Raw genomic sequence first — 21383 nt, 5'->3', positions numbered from 1 at the left:
GGATTTATTACAAATGAAAATGTCTCATGATTGATAAATAGGTCGAAAGGCACTGCTTGACAATGCAGGTTTCACCAGAACATATATTCCATCTCGATATCCAACTATTGTATCTGGGGTAGGGTTGGTATAAACCCTAACATACACATGAGGACAGTAGAGAACAGCTAAGAAAGATAAGTTACCAAGGAAGTATATTTTGTGCAGGATAGAATTTCGCCTCGAAAGCATCCATAGAAGCTGTGAAACAATATAAGCAACTTGAAATGATGAAAATGAAGCTATACCTGAACTACCAAGATGAAATTGTCTCTGAAACTTAGAAATGTCCGAAGAGAGTTCTTGTATAAAATTCTTTTGTGTTGACTCGAAAAGACTTGCAGAAATGGGAGCCTCGCCAGAACGATACAACGCAATAGGAATCATTCCAAAAGAAACGATTTCAGAGAATACCTTGGAATCATGAAGTGCAATCTTTCAATCTTGTTGCAACTTACCTTGTCATATCTCCATCCAACCCACTTGGAAGGAATGCCAATCATCCTCAACAAAGGTGTTGTAAGACTATCGTGGCTTGAGTATCTGTTAAAGCAGCTCATGAAAATATAAACCAACCTTCCTCCATTCCTTAAGCCTACCATCTCACACAGTAGTGAAACGACTCCACAATGCTCGTATTCACGACACAACAAAACATCAGGAAGCGAATCTAAAATGACTTCACCCGATGCGTATCTAAAAAAGAGGAAGATATGAAACTTAAACAAGCCCCATTTAGTCTCTACCTTTCCCTATACCAAGTCGCTGCAGAAGAAATGCCGAGTTCTATGTAATCATTCTCATCCTGCTTGGCTAATAAAGTTTTTAGATAACGAGGTCCCAGATTCACAATAGTCGAAGCAAATTGATGTCTACGATGTCTTTGTATTTCATCCGAATTGACGCCTTCTTCTGTCACTGTGGATGACTGCTCTTTCAGCTTTTGAGAATCTTTTGAATGCATTTTTACAAAATGACTCTCATTTGGTAACTATCAAGGGAGAACGCTATAAAGTGCAATGAAGCATGGAAAACATCACCAACCCCAAAATAAGAATATCTTCGACGAGGACGAGGAAGACCAAGGAATGCAATGGAATGTGAAATTTTGATTTCAATACAGATGTGAGTCTGATCATAGGAACCTACAAGTAAGGCAAAATACAATAAGAATCATAAGCGGGATGCTGGAAACAAATATTACCCAAAAGAAGCTCCAAGTTCAACAAAGTCATAACAACTTTTCGATCCAAGTTCTCTGTATTAATGCCAGAAAACAGGGAATCATCATTCGTTGAGTCTCCAAAGGAAAAAGATGAGTCACTCAATACAAGAACGTTTCTAGCCTATTGATTCGAATAAGTTATCTTCGACGAGAATCCACTAAAAGCCAACCCTAAAAATAGCAACATTCTCCAAACTTTTGAGATGTTCTGGTGACTCTGACAAAAAGTATGTCCTAGGAAATCTTTTGTGCAACGAGCTTATCTTATCCTCACTAATACTTGGATGAATGACGACAGTAAATGGCGGTTTGTTCACGGGAAATCCAAATAAAGGATCACCTTGACAAAGTGTTAGCGAATAAAATAAAAGTATAACTGGAGCCAACACTTCCTCACCGTACGAAAACAGGTAAATTCTCTCTAAAAGAAAAACAACATCTGACACAGCGGCTTCATCAAAGCCACAAATGACAATATGATCACGGAACTCTTTGATATCCACTCTATACGGAATGTGAACAAGATATAACCTTTTCATGTCTTTTGTTCTACATACTTATCTTCAGGAATGTCTTCAACCTTTTCCACCACGTCATATGCACTAAGTGATGTTACCGTAGTGTAAGAAAGAGGTTTGGCACTTTTCAACATCTTCAATTTCTCCTCAATCAAAGAAATCGTTTCAGCTTCCATTCTCTTAAATAAATGAAACTATGCAACATCTTATAACCACATTTTATAAAAAAAAACTTAGTTCATCTTGCCTGAGTTCTTGTTCCAATGACATATAAGTAGCTCCTCTCTGGTATGACTTTCTCCCAATATCCAATCTCTGCAGCAGTATCTACAACAAAAGGACTTGAATTTGCGTAAGAGATGCGTCGTTGTTACATACTATCTGTCGAAACTCCAATCAAAATCATTCCAGATAACTCGTAAATAGCCTTCAAACAAATACCAAATTTCTCGCCAATAAAAAAAGTTGGAGTTTCGGACATCAAAATTTCTAGAGACAGGACATTTGTATTCATAGCTATCGTAATTAAACTAGATTACCATTTCTTACTCCTCGTTTATACTCCCAAATCCATGGAAAGTCTTGAGATACATTGTTTGACCTACAATGTTTCAGAAACAGAAAAAATTATCAAGCAACAGACAAACTTCATAAAAAACAAAAGATTGGCTACAAGAGTAGATGCACCATCACAAACCACATTCAAGGACATGAGACTGCACAAAAATTCACGAGTACAGATACTACATCCTAACATTTCTGTGCCAGAAGAACTAAACTGATATGGAATAGAACCACTGGCTGCCATGTCTGCACTAATACTACGTTCTTCAAACTTTTCTAAGCAACAATCATTACAACATAGAGCAATTTACCATTGTCTGTCTGGTTTCCTTTCTGTGAGGAATGAGGATCACCTGACATGATTCCAGATGGTGAATCTCCAGATGCTGTCAAACAACTCTTTATGTGTATATGAAGGCCTCTATCCAACTAAATAAAACTGTAAAGCAGCGAATGAATTACACGTAGTAGAAGACTTACGAGAACTGCAAAAATAGGAACCTGGAATTCGTTCAGTCTTATCAATACAAAAAACAATTATCAAACATACCGTTGGATTTACGGCTCGAACTGCATGAATACGGATTACTTGCACCGAATCCTCAGCAAATCTATCACTAGAACCACCTGCCAAGAAAGCAAACACTGCACTTGCATCCTCTAACTATAACAACTTCAAAAAAAATCGTCTCAAAGTAGACATCGCCTACCTTTGCCCGGTGAAGATCACGAACTTCAGCGGCACTTCCTCTTAAAAAATGGACGTAATCTCTAATCTTTGACATTTGCAAAATTGCAAAATCTTCCTCTGACCAAGGTAGATATCTTGCCAATATCACAATATGAGTTGTAGCGTTAAGAGGAGAAGAATAAAAAGCAGCAGAAAAATGTTCGAAATCACCAAATTTATGACTAGGTACAAGTAACGCCATTTTCACATAAAGAATATGCAAATTACTTACCGTCCTACAACAATAACATGTCGAGTTCCTCTTCGTTTAATATATTCTCCAGAACCTAACTTTTGTTCCTAATATTCTTAGCTCAATCAAAGACCAAGCTTAATGACGCACTTGCATCACTTCCATCAGAGTTGACAATTTGGAAGCAAAGTAAACAGCCACAAAGAAGATGAGCAAAATTGTAGCCACTCTGTAAAAAGAACTTTAAAAAGATACTCTTCGGAAACATTGGTTTACTAACCTTGCAGGATAAGTGGTAGGAGTAATATCGCCATATCCAACAGTGCTTATCGTAACTACTACAAAATAAACTGAATTGAAGACATTCCATAAAGGTTCGCCTGCACTATTCACAATTTGCCAGCCATCAATTTCACCCATCATTTCGAGCTATATGAATATTTAGTAATAACAACAAAAGCCAATTCTATAGATGGATATCTCACTGAATAGACGGTACAAGCCGAAACAAATATAATCACAAACAAGTATAAAATCCAACAAAATACAAAAGGTCTTAAGGCAGAAACTTGCTTTGGCTTTTGTGTTTCTGGATCGTGACCACCAGGATAGTAAATCTTTACAAAGGCATAATAAAGATTAAAGGCTCGCAAATAATTGAAATTGATATACGAGACAAAAGCAATTCCAGACTAGTAGCAAATCAGAATAGTAACAGGATGAATATTTCATTCCCTACCGCTATAAGACTAGGTATACTATAGAGGTCAGCCAACGAGTCGATACGAAATACAAAGCCAAGTAAAGTGGAATCAAGAGAAATCAAATAGAATCGTAGAAGATAGTCCAATCCAAATATAATACCAAAAGCTACCTATAGTTTGGTGAGAATCAAAGAAACGTGATGTGTTCTGAAACTACCTCAAGCGCTCCTAAACCTTTCTGAAACCCGCTAGTGTAGCTGGAAGAAACATAAACTCCAACTGCTATGAAATTCAGCGCAAAACGAAGCAACTCAGGGATAATTCCAAGTCTAGCATAAAACTTTGTGGTAAATTTTGCTCTAAGAGCCTCCCAATTGCGCTCCAACTGATTACTCTGACTTTCCGTATCTGTGAAATGGTTATTACACGTAGGAAAGTTGTGGACAGTTTCCCCACCTCCGTCCAAGTTTCTAGAAACCTGGTAATCTACGTCAAGCTGCGAATACTGACTTAGTACGTTATTCATTTTACGTCCCACAGTCGGAAACTGAACACATCCAAGAGTCAATATAATGATACAGAATTCTCCTTTTGCAAGTCTCACCAGGTCCAGAAACCTCACAAACAAGGGCACACAGCAGAAGAACAACAAACATGCAGTTCCAAACAAAAGAAGCCATCCGAGTTGAGCCCAGTCTGGACTAGGATATCTGCAAAGGTCTGTTATCCTAATGCTGATAAGTTCTTTAAAAAGTTCTTACTTTAGAAAGAAACTCATAGGAATGAAGCAAATTCCACGAAATTGCAATCGCACATGCCAACTTGAAAAGCTTTCTCTTCTGATAGAAATCAAAAATGTATTAAACGACTTAGTCTTGAAAAGAAGAATCTTCGTATCGCTTTATACACAAATGCTAGACTTTACAAAATGGTGGCCAAGTGACCAACGATAGTTATCCGAATAAGGTCCACATGAGAAGTTATTCAGACGGATTTGTATGATGATGGATCAAGAACAATCACACCAGCGAGGTCAAGAACATGACTTATTTGATAGAAAACCGTACAGTTTTATCTGCAACTTCTGTTTCCAAAAGGAACTATTTCTTAAAGATATTCCAACAAACAACAAGAAAACATATCGGGACTGTACAACAACTGTGGAAAATAGAGCTTATTGGAACAAAGCAACAACTCCACCTTACTTTTCACGAAGGTTTAGAAAGACAGAATTAAGTTTGAACCGAAGAAATGGCAATATTCGGAATACTCACTCTTATTTTTGGATGCTCTTTGTAAAAGAAAACGAAGCCAACTTGAGTTCAGGGGAAACAAGTTTACTGACCAACTACTTTATTCTGTTGGGACCTCCTGCTAGTGGAAAGAGTACCATCGCTTCTCTTCTTTCCCATTTGCTAGGAATGGTACATATCTCCTCAGGAGACTTGATCAAAGCACACTATTCTCAACAGACACCCATTGGGAAACGAGTAGGTCCATATGTGGAAAAGCAACTAGTGCCCCCCGATGATGTAGTTATTCCTTGTATATTAGAACGATTGCGTATGCAGGATTGCAAAGAGTTGGGTTTCATTTTGGATGGGTTTCCTCGAACAGGTATTTATAGTCGTTAACAACAGTTACCTTCTCGTCTTAACGAAAACTTATAAGTTGGTCAGGCAGAGGCTCTTCTTAGTGAAGGAATAAGACCTCAAAAAGTGTTTCGCTTGAAAGCAAGCTTCGACGTGTTGAAACAGAGACTAATTGGTAGAAAGTCGGATCCGGAGACCGAAAGAGTTTATCACAAGAGATTCTTTAGACCAGTAAGTTCAATAATGTGGAAAGAGGTCCAGTGATAACTTGGTTAAGGTCAGTACAGAAGTTTACGAGCGCTTGGTGTCCGTTTCTAGTGAAACTTTTGAACAAGAATATAATGATTATTGCACTTATATGGACTCTATTACTGAAATATTTAAACAGTATCTAATTGAAGTTGATGCTGAAAGGCCTCCTCTTGATGTACTTAAAGAAATTGTGGATAGAATAATTATGTTGGAGAATAATAATAACGTGCCGGAATTGGATTGGTGTAATATGAATGTTGAAGATATATTTGAATATCGGATATCTCATTCTGCCATATCGCAAAAGAAACATACAACGGAACAAGAGAAACAGAATTCGTACACTAATGATAATACTTTATCTGGGCATCCATCACTAGTGTCTAGAAGAATACGCACAAAACTAAACTTTTCAAAAGAGCAACTGATAGGTGATAAGGTCAAGGCCCAAGTTTCTCTTATAAGATGCGATGGCTTTGTCTGCGAAAGAGAAACTGTTGAAGAAAGTAATATTATGTTTCGAAGTCCAGCAACAGAACAAGTCATGTTAGTATGGAACGAGAGGCCAAAGACATGTTTGGTTTTAGCCAAAAAAGATCCCGCTCTTTTTCACCAAACAATACTAGCAGTTCAGTATCTTAAGAAGCAAAAACTTCAAGTCATCGTGGAAAGTTTCCTACAGCCTGAAATACTGGCAAATGGTATTTATGTTGACAGCACCAGTACGATGGGTCCTCTTGACAAGATTGTCGACTTTGTTATTTGTTTAGGCGGTGACGGGATCATTCTTCATGCTTCAACTCTATTTAAAACAGCTATGCCTCCTGTCGTTTGTTTTAACCTGGGAAGCTTAGGTTTCCTAACTCCATTTGAATTTGACTCTTTTGAAGAAGAAATTTCCTCCATCTTGGAAGGAAGAGAATGTCTACTCAGTCTTCGCATGCGACTATTATGTACATTGCTTAAAAAAGGCTATCCCAAAAAGGAATTCCAAATATTAAATGAAGTAGTAGTTGATCGAGGAGCTTCTCCGTATCTTTGTAACTTGGATTGTTTTTGTGATAACAAGTATATCACTACTGTTCAAGCTGATGGCATTATTATGTCTACGCCAACAGGATCCACAGCCTATTCTATGAGTGCTGGAGGTTCTATGGTGCATCCTTCCGTTCCAGCAATTTTATTTACTCCAGTAAGTCTTATATTTACGCTCAAAGTGGTTCTGTGAATACAATACACTTTAGATATGTCCTCATAGCCTTTCCTTTCGCCCTATAATCTTTCCAGATTCTGTTCAGTTACGAGTGGATATTTCTGAAAACGCTCGAAGTCATTCTTGGGCATCTTTTGATGGTAAATTTCGTCAACAACTCAAGTAAGTTTTCTTTCTAATGACTTTAAAGAAACCCACACTTTCTGTTAGACGAGGTGAAGGCCTATTGATTCGTATGTCGCCTTATCCATTTCCGACAATCAACAAAACAGACCATACTGGTGACTGGTTTGCAGGACTGGACCGTTCATTCCACTTTAATAACAGAACCATTCAGAAACCACTCAAGTATCACTGAGCCTCATCATCTTGTACCGCTGTAAGTTGTTCTTGTATGGACTGCGAATCATCTTTTGATGATACGACTTGATTCAGTAATGTAGGATCCTTGGATAAAATTGGGGTTTGTTGAGTTCGGGAAAACATATACCATAAAATGCCCATTTGACAAACAACAAATCCTACTACGTTCACAATGCTCAAACGATCATGAAACCATATTGCACCTCCAACAATAGTTGTCTAGAGAACAACATTTGTAAATATTAACCGTTTCTGAAAGAAAGTCGTTCGAATTCTTACCCCTTCTTTAAATACTGCAGCAACTGCCATAGCCAGTGAAGAGGTCCTTCTTACCAATAAATATTCCACAATCAACAATAGGAAAACAAAAGTAGAAATGAGCAACAATATCAGTATCATATAGGCAACTTGACTAGACGCTGTATTTGTCAGATAGGCTACAAAAGACTTGCCTTCCAAACCAACAACAAATGGAAATAACACCAGTGCTGTCAAAGGAGCACTAAAACTACGTAAGCTTCTATTCAGAAAAACAACTCTGCACTTACGTATAATATGTTAGTTCAAGAGCAGAAACTCTGTGTTCGTCTCCTCTCCTTTGTAATAAAATCTGCATAAGGCACCAACGAAAACCACCTGCAGCAACAGCAGTAAGTTGTAGGATGATTCCTAGTGTATTTCCAGCGTAATTGCCAACGGAAGTTAACGCAAGTCCCTGATTCAATAATAAGAAAGAATTTCATAGAAGAAAATAAACCCTACCAAACAAATCAAACCAATGGAGAAGAACAGGTTCAACTTAAAAACTTCGGTACCAAGTAGCAGACCCCAAAACATAACAAAAAGTGGTGCAGAACCCTTTAAAAGTGTAGAAAGCGCAACGGATAGTAGCGACAAGGCAATGTTGGAAAGTCCAATTTCTAGAGCGATACCCACTGAAACTGGAAAAAAAGAATACAACAACCGTTCCTTCGAGCAGTGTGGAATATTGTTCACAACAAACCTTTTCTCGTGAGAAACAGCGCAGAGTTGAAGGAAAACTTACCTTATAAATAGAAAAGACCAAACGAAAGCACCCAAGTTGTTTGTTGTAGTGATCAACAGAGGAAACTCGAAACCAGGAACCTCAGAAACGGCCCACTTTGTCAAAAGTATGATAGTCGTGCTGATTCCATACCAAGAAACAACCAATAAAAGGGTCAGAGAGTGAAACTTCCAGTTCGCCATAAAGTATTGAATGTTCTCCATCACTTCATTTCCTTCTGAGTAGTTCGTTCTCATCGATGTTCTTGAAATATTCCTTTCAGTATTGTAGAAAAGTGTTGTAATTTCTCGGTTGAAAAGTAAACAGAGAATGATCATCAACATGGTCGTCTTGAAATGTACTGTTTGAAAAAGTTGATGTGACTGAAAGTATTGACAAGCAGCATAACATTACTTGCTAAAAATCCACACAGAGTCTTTACGTGTAGTTCAAGTCCTTTGATGAATAGTATGAACTGGTTGAAAATGTCTTAGCTGCAATGAAATCTCATTGACTTTTATGAAAACAGAATTGCAACAACAGCAGCCAGAGTATCACAGTGGGAATATGAACATTTGAAGGAGATCCAAGGAAAATATAAAGTATTCAACAGGAATGTGTCATATTCTTCAAAACTCAATGCCACTTTATTAAAAGAGAATTTCTACATTTCTCCTTCGCAATGCACATATGGTTGAACAAGATATCTTCCGAGAGGGTAACTTGGAAACATCCACAAATCTCAAGTTTCTACATTGTTTAAGCAATTCTTCAACTACTGTATCAGATATATTATGACAAGATGAGATATCAAGACTCGTTAGTCGTTCCCTCAAAACAATGTTATCGACAATAAACTGTACAAAAGAATCCCGAATACGAGAACAACGTGAAGCTTGAATACTATTGATTCTGGGACACGACCGCATCAATTCACACAGACCGTCATCTGATACTTTCGTTTCAGATAACCTTGGATATCTTGTAAGAAACATAAAGTGATTCATCAAAAAAAACCTACCCTATTTCTTGTAACATATTACAGCGCGATGCGATGGAAAATAAAGAACGACTACCAACATTTGGACACCAGGAAAGATCAAGCTTCTCTATCATTTGCAATCGTTGGGAAAGTATATCTACCACTTCATCGTCAACGTCGGAGATACCTTGCAATTTTAAAACTGAAAGATATTTACAATTTAACTGAAACAAGACTTCTCGATTGCAACTAGTAAAAGAAAGATCCACAACTCTAAGACTGTGCAAGCTCTCAAATATGCTCGGTAAATACACAGCAGAAATACGACGAGTGTGAGACATAAGCAAGGTCTTCAATTTCAACAACTTTGAAAGCTTCTCTGTAATAGACTCATCCAACTCTGTACACCATCGAATATCCAAATGTTCCGTTGTATCTTCTAAAGTACATTCGAAAAGTCGCAGAATACTTCGACTACTTAACCGATGACATTTGGAGAGAATAATTTGTTCGAACCTCGCTTTAAACGGTAAAAATGACGAGCTCAAGAAAGACAGTAACATGTTGTCGTCCAGATATCTACAATTTCCGAAATCAAGTTTTGGAAACAAGAGATTACTCGAGAAAATTTCTCGAAAACTCCTACAAGTTCGACGTAAACGAACAATATCCAAAAAATCAGTAAGAAAGCTGCATATGTGAAAAAGTAAGTCTTTTGGGAGAGTATTAAACCCACAAAAACTGCCTTGCTTCACAAACTTTCCACAGCTGGCTATACAGTTTCCGCTGCAACGATGTAAATTCCAGTCATCCGCTCTCTTTCTCTTCAAACAAGCTCTTTTCGAACGACAGCCCACTTTGTTAGTGGAACACGAACCAAGTTTCCTTCCACTCCTCAAAACCATCTCTATACCCTTCTCATTCGAAGACAACCTTTGTAACAGTACAGATATTCAGACTAAAAGTCACAAAAAGTCTTATACTTACTCAGAAAAGATGTTTCCTCTTGCTTTTCTTAGCTCCGCTGCTAGATGAGTCATTCGCCGGTAATCTTCTTCGTCAATGATACAAATAGTCTTTGTAGAGTTGTTAATGATTGGAACCTCTGACGACAGAGTGTGTGCCATCCTCACTATTTCCTCGTGTCTTTCCCTTTCTGCCTTTAAGGACAACCAATCATAACACAACCAATACCGCCAAATACTCTCTGACCACGTGCAAATCCTTTTAAATCGACTCCGATGGAGAAAGCATCAAAGGAAGGAATGAACCGTCAGCGTCATCAACGTGGCCAGTCGAGAAGTTTGCCTGTGGTAGAGAGGTTTGAGGATAAGTCTAGACATGATAGCATCGAAGGAAATGTTCAGAAAGGGAACGTTAAGCTATTTCTCTACGACTTTCAGCAATGTGATGCGAAACGTTGCACAGGTAGGAAACTGTTGAGATTCGGCCTTGTTTCGAGTCTTGAAGTACATCGAGCCTTTCGTGGTATTATACTAAGTCCTGAGGGCTCAACAGCTTTCTCCCCACAAGACGCAGAAATTGTACTAAAACACGGCCTGGCTGCGATCGACTGTTCGTGGGCGAAACTTGACGAAGTACCCTTTGCAAAACTTAGTAAGGCACAACCCAGACTTCTTCCGTTCCTTATTGCTGCAAACCCTACAAAGTATGGAAAGCCCCTACAATTGAGCTGTGTAGAGGCGTTTGCTGCTGCATTGACTATTATGCACAGAAGAGCTGAGGCAGAAAGACTGCTCGAAAAGTTTGGTTGGGGCAATTCTTTTTGGCAAGTAAATCAGTCCTATTTATCGGCATATGAGGCTTGCTCTACAAGTACCGAAATTGTAAACGTTCAGTTTAAGATTTTAGAGGAGCTGAATAAAAAGAATAGAGCATCAAGAACAGACGAGTTGAATACATCTGAAGAGGATAATGATGATGATCCTTTTTTATCAGGAAATCCCAATTACAGCACACAAAAAGCAAGTTTTAGGATGTCGGAAGATTTTGAACTGGAGGATTGTACAAGTAGCTTGGAGATTTCGACAGTTAATGAAGTCTCGTAATATGTAGCAAGCTTGAAGGCTGTTGATTGTGTTGCCAAATAGTTGAAAATGAAACCTACGGTCCTCATTGTGACATTTTACTTGAAAAGAGTGATCTTTGGTTGTCATTTAGTTTCTTATTTGTTCAATATCTAATGTTTATTATGAAATGAAGAGGATATCGTCCTTACGTGGCCTATGAATGATACTGTTCTTGGGAAACAGGTGAGAATTAGAAGTATCCTGAAGATTCATTATCAACAGCATGTGCACGTAGTAACTACTTGAATAAATCGTCAAAGTTCTTTTCATCTTTTTTGAATTTGGACAAACAAGGATTTCGCTTTTCTTCAATGGATGAATTTTTTTTGTCTTCGGGGAAACACGTTGATAAAGAACATCTCACAACTTCCTTAACAACGAACCTGACATCCACGTAAAGTAAGTTTGTAGTTTCTGCTCAACGACCATTTACAAAAAATGAAAGGAGTTTTACCACATTTTACTAATCTGCACATTTCTTTATTAGTAACAAGTAAGAATCAATGACAATGCCTGCCCACGTATATGGCTTTTCCATTTCTGGTTATCCTGAAATTCGGATCTCTTATAAGGCCTCGGGGAATCACTATCTCACGATATGCTGCGCTACATTGATATCCAACTCGATGAGGTATATGACTGGCAAACAGTCCCCATTTATCACCACTACCGTATGTTTTAGCAACTTGAACAAACAGGTCGACTTCCTCTTCACTCCATTCACCATACTTTTGTTCTTCTCCAGGGCAAGTATGTCGATAGAAATAGGCATTTGGGTTCTTATAAATCATTTTTCTCGCCCATTCCTTTGCACTTGATCGAGTTTTGGTATCTTTCTTTATGGACTTTGTATCCATATGACCATAAGGATTCCTATATGAAAATTTTCCTCCTCCATTTGACTCCCATGCTTCACTTGCGGAAGAAGCTATTCCTAATGACTGACGGACGTCCTCATTAACCCAACCACGATAGTGACCTATTCATCGTTAGCGATTTTTGTTCGTTCTGTATAGACTTGCACACCGTCTACCCAAGGACCTGGTTGAATGTTGTTCATATCGCACCAAGTATCTAGGTCTATGAGAGCGTCTGCCTCATCTTCCTCCATGTGAACAGTACAATTCTCCTCATGATTCTCAGATATCTCCTTCTCCTTGGATTCTAATCTCTCGCTCTTCAGCTCTTTGTTTCGCGTGCTTCTTCTTTTTGGAAGATATGACTCTAGTCCAATTGTATGTCTCTTAGCATCTGACTTGGTAACAATGGATAAGGCGGAGGGTTCAGACCGTTTCAATTCTCTACAAGGTGCAACTGCGTTCAACCCAAGTCTAAGAAGGATCTCCTCATTCTTCTTTATATTCTCGAGTCGTCTCTTCTCGTATTCCGAGGCAGAACTCATTTGCTTGCAACGATCAAATTAACTTTTGGAAATTTAAAATGAGCGCCATTTTTTGGGGGAAGTGGAGAATCTTTAACTCAATCATGAAACAGAAAAACTTGAAAGTTTTATTCAAACTTTTCTTCATAACAGAAACATAGGGTCTTCCACCATATTTCGTCTGCAACTAAAAGTAATTTTTCCAAGATTCAAATAGCATACTTCACCTTGTTATGCTAAGACAATAAACCATTTAATTGGTATGTACCACCCTATAGTAAAACCATCATAAAAAACAACCAAAGAATATACAATGTCCAGTATTTCTCTCATAAAGAAACATATCTTCATTTTTGGACCATGGTCAGTCTCGAACAACAGCCCTCAGTGATGGAAACCTTTCATAGGGGACCAACAACTGCCTAACGTTGTTAAAAAGTTAAGCTTCAGTACTATCCTCTTCCCCTCCGTTCATATTGTTGTCTTGCTGTTCACAAGATAACGCGGTATTGGAATTCTCAGCATCTGAAAGTATCTCTGTTTCTGTAGAAGAACAAGAGCTTTCACCATCCGCAGCTTGCCAGTCTGAGTTCCTTTGTTTCCGAAGGTACAATAAATTGGAAGTAAATACACCTTCCCCTTCCGCAACACGACTAACGACATGGAATAGTTTTTCAAAAGCTTGGCAAAACTTTTCAAAACTGTTATAAGTAGGGTTCAGTAGAAGTTCACATATTCTTTGGACGGTAAAAGGAGCTCGTTGACAATCTTTCACCATAGTCTCCAACTCAGTATACAACTTGGTTGAATCCGCTTCTACAGTTTCCTTTTCCGTGTATTTCATATGAACACTTTTCAACACTTGAACAATATAGGTTTTCAACTCTTCCCAGGCGCTACATAGCCTCCCTTCAGTAGCTACTTGGTGTAAAAGCTCTTCTGCTCTATCCTCGGAGTTGCATGTCATGTGTGGACCAAACACATTTTCGTTGAATAATTTGTTGTTCGTTCCTTTGTACTGTCACAGAAAGACTTGGCTAGATATGACACGACACTCGAAACACAGTTATGACTCAGCTGTATTTTCTTATCATGAGAAGAAGAAAATGGGTTATGGTTCAAAGACCGTTGTATTAAGTTCAGAAACGATACGACCTTTTGACTGTTGTTGTCTCTCCTTGCAACCCAGTAAGGACCCAGTGGTTCGTTGAGTCTGTGCTTTTCTGTTTGAAGTTTTTAAGAAGTTTGTAGGTAACGCCTGAAGGTTTTTTGTATGACCGAGAAGCAATACTAGAACACCTTCTTAATCAAAAGAGAAGTTTAAAAAAGGTTGAAGAGAATGAAAGAAAACGTAAGCTAGCCTCGAAGCTCCAAAAAGAGCGACTTGAGCAGGAAGAACAACGCGAAAGAATTGAGGAATTTGAGAGGAAAGCTCGTGGCCTTAGCAACACTGTGAAGAAGCCCAAGCTTAGTGATTCTTTTGAAGGAAAAGACTTTGGTTCAAGCAATTGTTGGTTGCCAGAAAGTAAAGTTGGGCAGAAAGAAGAGATTGTTGTAGACGGAGAAAAGGGTGCGTCAATCAAGTATACTTGTTGTCCTATGAGTGGAAAACCCTTAAAGGCAAAGGATCTGATCACTGTCAAATTCACTCTTGCCGCAGAGAAAGAACAACACCGAGTCATTGAGAAATATGGAAAGAATGAGTGGCAGTATATGTGTCCCGTTTGTTATGTTGGACTTTCGAATGCAGTGAAGTGTGCTGTATTGAGAGATAGTGGGGACGTTATTTGTGCCGAATGTGTGGAACGGTTTGCAAAACGTGATTCAAAAAACCCTGTGACAGACTCTTATATTGATCCAATTAGAGACGTCATCTTTTTGCAAACAGAGGGAACGGGATATGCAGCTACAAGTTTGAACAAACTGGAACAAAGGAAAGTTGCACCAGCAGCTAGAGTCTGATGCGATTATATGCAAATGAACATTTCAAGTTTTTAAGTGTACAGTTGTGTTTCAGTAACAGTCATTTTGGTGACTTGTACGAGTAGTTTGTCGAACTGATGAGTGTCCATTTATAGGCAGTTTATTTTGCGCATCTTGTAGTAGTTGTCGAGTGTGTTGTTCCAACGATATACTTATGCTTCAGAGTGTCTTTAGGAACGATATTGTTTTTCATCAAATCATTACGCAACGTGTATTCATAACTCGAAAGAATTGCCAAATGATGTCTTCATTGTTGGTAGTTGAGCGTTATTTGAAGTACTTTATGCTTGTTGTTTTGATGGAAAGGAAATAGCATTAATATCAAATATGGCTATTGGTTTGTTTTTTATGGCAATATGACTATTGTCTAAAGAATAATACTTCATTAACAATCGCTCGCAACTTTACCTATAACAGCAAGGTAACCTGTTTCAAGATTTGTGATTTCTTTGTAATCCTTTTTTGTGGTTTTGATATTACAGATATTCTCATGTTTGTGTCATATGAAAGTCTATGACGCTCGGATGAATCCTTACAACAAAATTACCTCCTATGAAGACTATGCTTAAAAGATTCGAAACCATCCCAGACTTAATAGTTTCTAATGGCAACGAGATATTATATTCATTTCAATATGAGAGTATTTAAGCTCAATTTGTGAATAAATTGTTTATTTTTGGACAATTTAGAAGAATCATGTGAAGTTGGGACTCATCTCGGATTTTGCTATTCTTGGAATGAGCATTTGCAAGAGATGTGGCTTCGTTTCTCCGTATTATTGGAGTTTCGAAGGTCGAAGGTATCACTTGGCTTCCTCGAGACATTCATCTCTTTACGGAAGCAGTATTATTCGAAAACAACTTTTTAGAGTTAAACTATCTGTTAGCACTTTTCGTGGCAAACTGAGTTGCACTATAGAAAGCTTGAAGCCCACTCAAGTTCCTTTGAAATATATTCCTGTAGTTGACGAATTTCAAAAAGCTATTTTGGTAAATATATTACAGTGTGTTTGTGTGCTTGCACTTAAGTGTTGTTTAGAAAGTTTTCAGAGATAGTAGTTCAGAGTCACTTGAACAACTCCTTGCAGAAGACTGTGTTTGGAAGAATTGCATAAAGACAGTAAAGGGAAAACACGAAATTATTGATGTATTTACAAGATTGGTATCGTTTTTTGTTGAACCTTCAATATATCTAGCTGAGACTTGGGACGAAAAGCTGAAACTTTCCAGTGAGGCCAACTTGACAGCTGTTCTGCAGTGGACGATTTCCGCCACTTGGCCCATTTTTTGGAAGCCAGTTGCTGTATATTCTGGCTATTCTTTATTATTGTGCAACCAGCAAGGCCTTGTCACATATATCGAAGATTTTCCAAGTAATCCACCATGGAAAATTCTTTGGAATGTGTTGTATTCTATTCGGTATATATATTTTGCAGTTGTAGCTGATCCTCCAGAAAGTGTTTGCAGTAATAGAAAGTTAATCCAATGGAATGGAAGATATACATTATGGGAAGAAGTCTCACATATTAGATGGGAGTACACTAGTAACGAGATAGAATCCTTGGAGGGTGTATTTTCTTGTTTACCTGTTCTTCCAGCTGAAATATTTACCGATAAGTTTACTCGCAATGAGACCATACTTTGGACCACGCCTCTTTTCTTCCGCATTGATGTTGATTCGTCGCCTAAAGAGATGACCTGGAGTTTTCCTTATCCCATTCGCTTCGCAATGAGTCACTCTGATATGCAACCTGGTGTGAAAAGGAGACAAATAGCTGCTGGGAGGAGAGTTGCTTCCAAAGCATGGTTCGGGGATATTACTAGAAATCAATTATACAACCTTGTTGAAGATTTCGTTAAATGTTTGGTAAGTGTTTTACGAAAGATGGGTATTCGTTGACTCAAGTAATGATAGAAAATGGATGGTTTATTAAATGAATCACGTTCGACGAACCATTTAGAAATTTGGTGGGAAAGTCCAAATTGTTATTTAGGTTTTAATCGTTCTGGTCAACTCACTTTGGCCATGTATCGAACTGGGTTTGTTCGTACAAGCTTCATTACTTGTTATCTTCCGTACGAGTAAATACAGAAGTTATCTTTGTTGTTAAGAAGCTATAACCATTTTGTCAAAATGCAGCCTTTGCAAAGTCGTGTTCTTCAGACCATCGAAGCGCACTCTTCCCGAGTAGAAAATTCCTTGCGAGAAGAAAGAAGACAGTTGGAAAGTGACCAAATGGTGGAAGGTTCCGTTTTGTTTTACGAGAAACGTGAGACTTCTGATATTGTTTTGTCCGAAGCAAGAAAAGTACTTGCCGCGTTGAGAAGAAACCCACGTTTCGCCCAACCTGGTGTGGCTGATCTTTCCAATGGTTCAGTTTATTTATTAGGTTCTACTTTTGGAGGAGTTAACAAAAGTGGGGACGAAACTCGATTGGTAAAAAATATAAAACTCTTGAGGAACGCTTTCGCAAGTGAGTCTTGGCCAAAGGATCCAAGAAGTGTATTTAAGCCTTTTGTCGACCTCTTGAGAACAGAGGACCTTCCAGGAAATATTATTTCTACGGTTTTATCGTCTTTGAGCAGATTGATTGTTTATCGTGTTCCTACAGCACTTGTCAAACTATCAGGGAACTTATGTTGGGAGGAGGCAGCAAAGGCAGTCGAGGACATCGTGGAGACTGTTTCAGCTTTGCGGTTTGGTGGCTTTGATTCGAGTACGGAAGAAGTTATGATGAGTCGTATTTGTGAGTTGATGGCCCATTGTGTGAATAGCCCAGAAGGTGAATACTTGTCTAATGAGGCTTTGGTACACTGTATCGAAACATTTCTTCGGGTCTGTTCTCCAAGAGGAAAGAAACGCTCAGAATGTTCACGAAAAGTTGCAGAGTCATATTTAAGAACCGTAATCAGTCACATATTTTCAAGAGCTTCCTTTCTGGTTCACGAAAGCGCATTGGAATACAACAATACGAGAGAAGCCAAGCCTTTAGATACTTTTACAAATGGCAACAAAGAGGAACAAACTTTAACAAAACAGAATCGTAGTCCTACAGCTACGGAAGAAAGGTCGACATATATCAATCCTCCTCACATGCGATACAACTATCGATCGCTTGCCTGGTTTTTATCTCTTGGTGCACGTATGGTTGACCCAGTGATAACTCAAAACATTGAGGAACGCTTAATTGGATTGCAATTGCTGGAAATCGCTTTGCATTCTGCTCCGAGAGGTTCCTTAGCCCAGATGCCATCTCTTAGGAGGATTCTCTTGAGGGATGTTTGTCGAGCATTATTGCGATGTTTAGGAATGTTGAATGATCCATCAACAGTGATAACCTCATCATTTAGTACAGTTCTTTGTCTGATTAGTACCTTGGGTCCCTATTCCACTCCTTTGGTTCAGATGATTCTTATTCGTATTGCACGCTCGTTTCTATTCAAAGAAGAAAATGAAGAAGGAAATGGCTACAATAATGTTCATCCAACAATTAGTCCAGTGACCAGAGAGATTGCTCTCGACTCTCTTGCCGCGTTGTTACAAAAACAAGGCTTTTTATCTGCAGCTTATGCAATTTTAGACTGTCAATTGAATGAATCAGACGCCGTTCAACCACTTTTAGAAGCACTTTCAGAAGAAACTGTTTTAACGGAGGATGGCTTTTTGTCTGCAACTGGTTACATCAGCTTTGAAATATTTTTAACTTGCATGGACACTCTTGCAACTCGTTCCTTTGTTCCTGATGACTCTGATATCGACCGTATTTTTGGATGGGTCCATCGAGTTCCAGATATATCTATAGAGCAGATGCGTGCAAAGAAAAGGTTAAAAAGGAGAATTGACGAACTAGTGAAAGAATTCAATTCGGTCGGACCCTTCACAAGTGGGATGCAGGTAATCGATCTTATTCGTAAACGTGATTTGCTTGCGCAAGTATCAATGTCGAGTTCTCCCAAAAGCTCGGCTAGTCCTCCATCGTCTCCCAGTAGATTCTCTCCAAGGTCTCCAATACTTTCAAGCTTCCACGATATCGATGGAAACAAGGCTGCTGCTGCTTTTTTGCGGTTTACTCCAGGACTCAACAAAACCACTATTGGAGCATGTTTGGGGGAACCAGATGAAGTTTCCATAAAAATCTTGAAGAATTATGTTAGACTCTTTGATTTCAAAAATAGGCCTTTCACGACAAGTCTTCGTGTTTTCCTCGAATCCTTTCGACTACCAGGAGAAGCACAGAAGATTGACAGAATCTTGCAATCCTTTTCTGAACATTTCTATGAACAAAATAAGAGCAGTACACCATTCAACTCAGCAGATGCGGCGCATGTTTTGGCCTTTGCTTGTATTATGTTGAATACTGATCAACATAATTCTTCGATAAAAAAGAAGATGACTTTGGAAGAGTTTATATCCAACAGTCGTGGAATCAATGATGGACATGACCTTCCGAGAGAGTTCTTAAGAGAAGTTTATGCAAATATTTCCAGTGTAGAGATCAGAATGAGTGATGAATCAGGTTTGCATGCATTGACAGAAGATCATTGGGATGAACAGTTGAGAAAGATGGGTATTGATCCGGAAAGTGGTGAAAGTAACAATATGTTGGCGTTTCCTTCACCTGCGAAAGCCAAGGAATTTGATGAAGATGTCTTCTTGATAGCTTGGAAGCCCATGTTGACTGCAACTTGTAGGGCACTTGGAGCAGCGAAGGATGGTGATGAAGTCCAATCTGCTATCGAAGGCTTTTTAGGAATTGCTCGCCTTGCAACAGTATTTAGACAGTCTGAACCTGTTGACCAAGTCATAATTGGACTGTCTTCAGCATCCAAACTTCGCCAAGGGGATTTACGTCTTTGTTTTCTTTCGTTTGGCTTAAGTATCAATTGTCAAATGGCAACCGTCGCATTGTATGGAATCGCACGTCAGTGTGGGGATTGCATTCGAGAAAGTGGCTGGGAAGCTTTACTAACTTGCACGATGAGATTGCATATCTTGAAACTTCTTCCGTCGAACTTGGAACATCTTTTATTCAGTGATGGAGAAGAACTCGTTGACTTGGATGGAAATCCATTACCAGCAAGTAATATTATTCCTTACTGGTGGCCAGGCTACTATGATTCCAGTCATTCAGCAGCGTCAAATGAAAGTCCTTGTCAACATTCCAGCTCTGGCTCTTCACCCTTATCAGGAAATAATACGAGTAAACTTTCATCTGTACTTAGTGCCTTTGGTGGTTTGTTTGGCTTTGGAGGAGATGATTCCAGTGACGAAGAAATGGATGGGAGCAGTCTTCAAGTTCCTGAATTTCTTGTTCGTACTTCCAAAGAAGAGATGGAAGCAGAGAAACTTGGTAAGAAATGTATCGGAGACTGTAGAATAGACGAAATTTTTATTAATGAGAGTCGATTTCTCCGGGCAGAATCAATCGTTGCATTGATGAAAGGATTGGTCAGTATCAGCAACCAACTGCTTGCACCTTGTAATGAAAGTACTGTCTCTCGACAATCTTGTGACAAAGATGATTCACAGAATAAAACAACTGCCGATAGCGGTAAAGTTGGTGACAGTGGAAACGGTAATATGAAGGACTGGGAAACCCTTAAGGTGGTTACAAAGGACGAGTTTGTTTCTCGACAGTGCGGAGTTTCATTTTGTATCGACTTGATGCGTGAAATATTATTAAGGAATCGAGACCGTTTGTTTCTTCTCTGGCCTTATTGCTATGAAGTTGTAGAGAAAGTATTGAATCCTTTGACGGAACCGTGTCCTTCACTTGTAAGAGCTACTGTGACCCTTTTACGTATCGTTATTCGCTATGGGCATCGAGAGGAACTTTCCATGGAGATTTTTCGCTGCCTTAATCTTTTCGTGAAGTTGGAATCAAGAAGCTTTGAGTCTGTATCGGAGCGTATTGCTGCAGGCTTATATCATATTTGTCGAATTCACGTTGCACAAATCGAATGTACTTCGAGTTGGCACACTCTCTTATCTCTTTTGGAGAATCTCGCACGATGTTCTTCTCCAGCAAATATATTTGGGTTTGAAACTATCGCATTTCTTTTAGAATCAAAGGAGAAGCGGATCAATCATGAAACATTTGCTCCTTGGCTCGATGCGATTTTGGCTTATACTGAAGCACCCATTCCAATTGCTGTGAGAGCAGTTGAATGCCTTTATATTTTAGCTGGATGTCTTCCGAGTATCCTTAGTGATTTCAAAGATTCCTGCAACTATGCAGAACCCTTTTGCACTGACGATACTGGAGTGTCAGATGTAACGTCAACATTTGATAACGTGAAAAGCAAAGCGTGGAATGAGTTTTGGTCACCTTTGTTGAGTGCTTATTGTTGTCTCTGCTTGGATGACAGATCAGAAGTTCGCAATCAAGCATTCCTTTCTTTTGAAAAGTTACTTACCACAGCGCAAAGGTTACAAGACTTGTGTGGTAAAGATTGGAACTGCTTGTTTTATGATCTTTTGTTGCCACTTTCTTGTGATTTGGTTGTGCAAAGAAAATTCATTCAAAGTGT

At 38.8% G+C, this 21383-nt stretch overlaps 9 protein-coding genes across 9 annotated transcripts; 4 read left to right on the top strand and 5 right to left on the bottom strand.

Annotated features, from left to right (window-relative positions):
• Positions 1-2: 2 nt before the first annotated feature.
• On the bottom strand, positions 3-4843 carry Gasu_08380 (potassium channel, VIC family). The gene is made up of 28 exons (XM_005708558.1): positions 4735-4843; positions 4578-4683; positions 4430-4520; positions 4191-4381; positions 4009-4143; positions 3755-3961; positions 3550-3698; positions 3420-3498; positions 3309-3376; positions 3057-3258; positions 2897-3010; positions 2827-2847; positions 2658-2775; positions 2430-2610; positions 2322-2383; positions 2161-2271; positions 2030-2109; positions 1822-1976; positions 1662-1768; positions 1435-1604; positions 1244-1385; positions 1084-1184; positions 786-1030; positions 616-735; positions 498-564; positions 288-453; positions 186-240; positions 3-136 (listed from the first exon to the last, which is right to left on the bottom strand). Exons 1-28 carry the CDS (start codon positions 4749-4751, stop codon positions 25-27), a joined length of 3372 nt encoding a protein of 1123 aa, XP_005708615.1. The 5' UTR covers positions 4752-4843; the 3' UTR covers positions 3-24.
• Positions 4844-4943: 100 nt separating this feature from the next.
• Positions 4944-7428, top strand: Gasu_08370 (NAD+ kinase). Its single transcript, XM_005708557.1, has 5 exons — positions 4944-5590; positions 5645-5796; positions 5843-7009; positions 7062-7192; positions 7241-7428. The coding sequence occupies exons 1-5, from the start codon at positions 4972-4974 to the stop codon at positions 7386-7388; spliced, it is 2217 nt and encodes a 738-aa protein (XP_005708614.1). The 5' UTR covers positions 4944-4971; the 3' UTR covers positions 7389-7428.
• A 4-nt stretch (positions 7429-7432) lies between these two features.
• On the bottom strand, positions 7433-8693 carry Gasu_08360 (solute carrier, DMT family). Its single transcript, XM_005708556.1, has 6 exons — positions 8439-8693; positions 8156-8396; positions 7942-8108; positions 7673-7895; positions 7521-7612; positions 7433-7477 (listed from the first exon to the last, which is right to left on the bottom strand). Exons 1-6 carry the CDS (start codon positions 8672-8674, stop codon positions 7462-7464), a joined length of 975 nt encoding a protein of 324 aa, XP_005708613.1. The 5' UTR covers positions 8675-8693; the 3' UTR covers positions 7433-7461.
• Positions 8694-8918: 225 nt separating this feature from the next.
• Positions 8919-10623, bottom strand: Gasu_08350 (uncharacterized protein). The gene is made up of 3 exons (XM_005708555.1): positions 10387-10623; positions 9439-10332; positions 8919-9389 (listed from the first exon to the last, which is right to left on the bottom strand). The coding sequence occupies exons 1-3, from the start codon at positions 10524-10526 to the stop codon at positions 9068-9070; spliced, it is 1356 nt and encodes a 451-aa protein (XP_005708612.1). The 5' UTR covers positions 10527-10623; the 3' UTR covers positions 8919-9067.
• Positions 10624-10633: 10 nt separating this feature from the next.
• Gasu_08340 (uncharacterized protein) lies at positions 10634-11857 on the top strand. Its single transcript, XM_005708554.1, has one exon. It carries the CDS (start codon positions 10641-10643, stop codon positions 11466-11468), a length of 828 nt encoding a protein of 275 aa, XP_005708611.1. The 5' UTR covers positions 10634-10640; the 3' UTR covers positions 11469-11857.
• A 96-nt stretch (positions 11858-11953) lies between these two features.
• Positions 11954-12933, bottom strand: Gasu_08330 (uncharacterized protein). Its single transcript, XM_005708553.1, has 2 exons — positions 12516-12933; positions 11954-12468 (listed from the first exon to the last, which is right to left on the bottom strand). The coding sequence occupies exons 1-2, from the start codon at positions 12889-12891 to the stop codon at positions 11990-11992; spliced, it is 855 nt and encodes a 284-aa protein (XP_005708610.1). The 5' UTR covers positions 12892-12933; the 3' UTR covers positions 11954-11989.
• A 19-nt stretch (positions 12934-12952) lies between these two features.
• Gasu_08320 (uncharacterized protein) lies at positions 12953-13883 on the bottom strand. The gene has a single exon (XM_005708552.1). It carries the CDS (start codon positions 13835-13837, stop codon positions 13310-13312), a length of 528 nt encoding a protein of 175 aa, XP_005708609.1. The 5' UTR covers positions 13838-13883; the 3' UTR covers positions 12953-13309.
• Positions 13884-13893: 10 nt separating this feature from the next.
• Gasu_08310 (uncharacterized protein) lies at positions 13894-15518 on the top strand. The gene is made up of 2 exons (XM_005708551.1): positions 13894-14072; positions 14122-15518. Exons 1-2 carry the CDS (start codon positions 13914-13916, stop codon positions 14830-14832), a joined length of 870 nt encoding a protein of 289 aa, XP_005708608.1. The 5' UTR covers positions 13894-13913; the 3' UTR covers positions 14833-15518.
• A 25-nt stretch (positions 15519-15543) lies between these two features.
• Positions 15544-21383, top strand: Gasu_08300 (GTP:GDP antiporter/ protein homodimerization). Its single transcript, XM_005708550.1, has 5 exons — positions 15544-15842; positions 15892-16719; positions 16768-16892; positions 16965-21260; positions 21305-21383. The coding sequence occupies exons 1-5, from the start codon at positions 15591-15593 to the stop codon at positions 21324-21326; spliced, it is 5523 nt and encodes a 1840-aa protein (XP_005708607.1). The 5' UTR covers positions 15544-15590; the 3' UTR covers positions 21327-21383.

Source organism: Galdieria sulphuraria (genome assembly GCF_000341285.1).
Source record: "Galdieria sulphuraria unplaced genomic scaffold scaf_4, whole genome shotgun sequence".
Classification (NCBI taxonomy): domain Eukaryota; phylum Rhodophyta; class Bangiophyceae; order Galdieriales; family Galdieriaceae; genus Galdieria; species Galdieria sulphuraria.
Note: the sequence above shows the minus strand (reverse complement) of the source record. Positions and strands in the feature narration are given on the sequence as shown.

What these genes read in the sequence shown, in the direction of transcription:
- Gasu_08380 (XM_005708558.1), bottom strand. An exon ending in CCTACCACTTATCCTGCAAG is followed by an intron (nt 3,499 to 3,549) that starts GTTAGTAAACCA and finishes TTCTTTTTACAG; the next exon opens with AGTGGCTACAATTTTGCTCA. An exon ending in CTCTGATGGAAGTGATGCAA is followed by an intron (nt 3,377 to 3,419) that starts GTGCGTCATTAA and finishes TAAGAATATTAG; the next exon opens with GAACAAAAGTTAGGTTCTGG.
- Gasu_08370 (XM_005708557.1), top strand. Translation starts at nt 4,972, where the DNA reads ATGATGATGGATCAAGAACAATCACACCAGCGAGGTCAAGAACATGAC. An exon ending in GGATGGGTTTCCTCGAACAG is followed by an intron (nt 5,591 to 5,644) that starts GTATTTATAGTC and finishes AAAACTTATAAG; the next exon opens with TTGGTCAGGCAGAGGCTCTT. An exon ending in CAGCAATTTTATTTACTCCA is followed by an intron (nt 7,010 to 7,061) that starts GTAAGTCTTATA and finishes AATACACTTTAG; the next exon opens with ATATGTCCTCATAGCCTTTC.
- Gasu_08360 (XM_005708556.1), bottom strand. Translation starts at nt 8,674, where the DNA reads ATGAGAACGAACTACTCAGAAGGAAATGAAGTGATGGAGAACATTCAA. An exon ending in CTTGAACTAACATATTATAC is followed by an intron (nt 7,896 to 7,941) that starts GTAAGTGCAGAG and finishes ACGTAGTTTTAG; the next exon opens with TGCTCCTTTGACAGCACTGG. An exon ending in CTGCAGTATTTAAAGAAGGG is followed by an intron (nt 7,613 to 7,672) that starts GTAAGAATTCGA and finishes GTTGTTCTCTAG; the next exon opens with ACAACTATTGTTGGAGGTGC.
- Gasu_08350 (XM_005708555.1), bottom strand. Translation starts at nt 10,526, where the DNA reads ATGGCACACACTCTGTCGTCAGAGGTTCCAATCATTAACAACTCTACA. An exon ending in AGAGGAAACATCTTTTCTGA is followed by an intron (nt 10,333 to 10,386) that starts GTAAGTATAAGA and finishes ACTGTTACAAAG; the next exon opens with GTTGTCTTCGAATGAGAAGG. An exon ending in AATATGTTACAAGAAATAGG is followed by an intron (nt 9,390 to 9,438) that starts GTAGGTTTTTTT and finishes AAGATATCCAAG; the next exon opens with GTTATCTGAAACGAAAGTAT.
- Gasu_08340 (XM_005708554.1), top strand. Translation starts at nt 10,641, where the DNA reads ATGGAGAAAGCATCAAAGGAAGGAATGAACCGTCAGCGTCATCAACGT.
- Gasu_08330 (XM_005708553.1), bottom strand. Translation starts at nt 12,891, where the DNA reads ATGAGTTCTGCCTCGGAATACGAGAAGAGACGACTCGAGAATATAAAG. An exon ending in ACCAGGTCCTTGGGTAGACG is followed by an intron (nt 12,469 to 12,515) that starts GTGTGCAAGTCT and finishes AACGATGAATAG; the next exon opens with GTCACTATCGTGGTTGGGTT.
- Gasu_08320 (XM_005708552.1), bottom strand. Translation starts at nt 13,837, where the DNA reads ATGACATGCAACTCCGAGGATAGAGCAGAAGAGCTTTTACACCAAGTA.
- Gasu_08310 (XM_005708551.1), top strand. Translation starts at nt 13,914, where the DNA reads ATGACACGACACTCGAAACACAGTTATGACTCAGCTGTATTTTCTTAT. An exon ending in AACCCAGTAAGGACCCAGTG is followed by an intron (nt 14,073 to 14,121) that starts GTTCGTTGAGTC and finishes AGAAGTTTGTAG; the next exon opens with GTAACGCCTGAAGGTTTTTT.
- Gasu_08300 (XM_005708550.1), top strand. Translation starts at nt 15,591, where the DNA reads ATGAGCATTTGCAAGAGATGTGGCTTCGTTTCTCCGTATTATTGGAGT. An exon ending in TTGGCCATGTATCGAACTGG is followed by an intron (nt 16,893 to 16,964) that starts GTTTGTTCGTAC and finishes TTTGTTGTTAAG; the next exon opens with AAGCTATAACCATTTTGTCA. An exon ending in GCATTCCTTTCTTTTGAAAA is followed by an intron (nt 21,261 to 21,304) that starts GTTACTTACCAC and finishes TGTGTGGTAAAG; the next exon opens with ATTGGAACTGCTTGTTTTAT.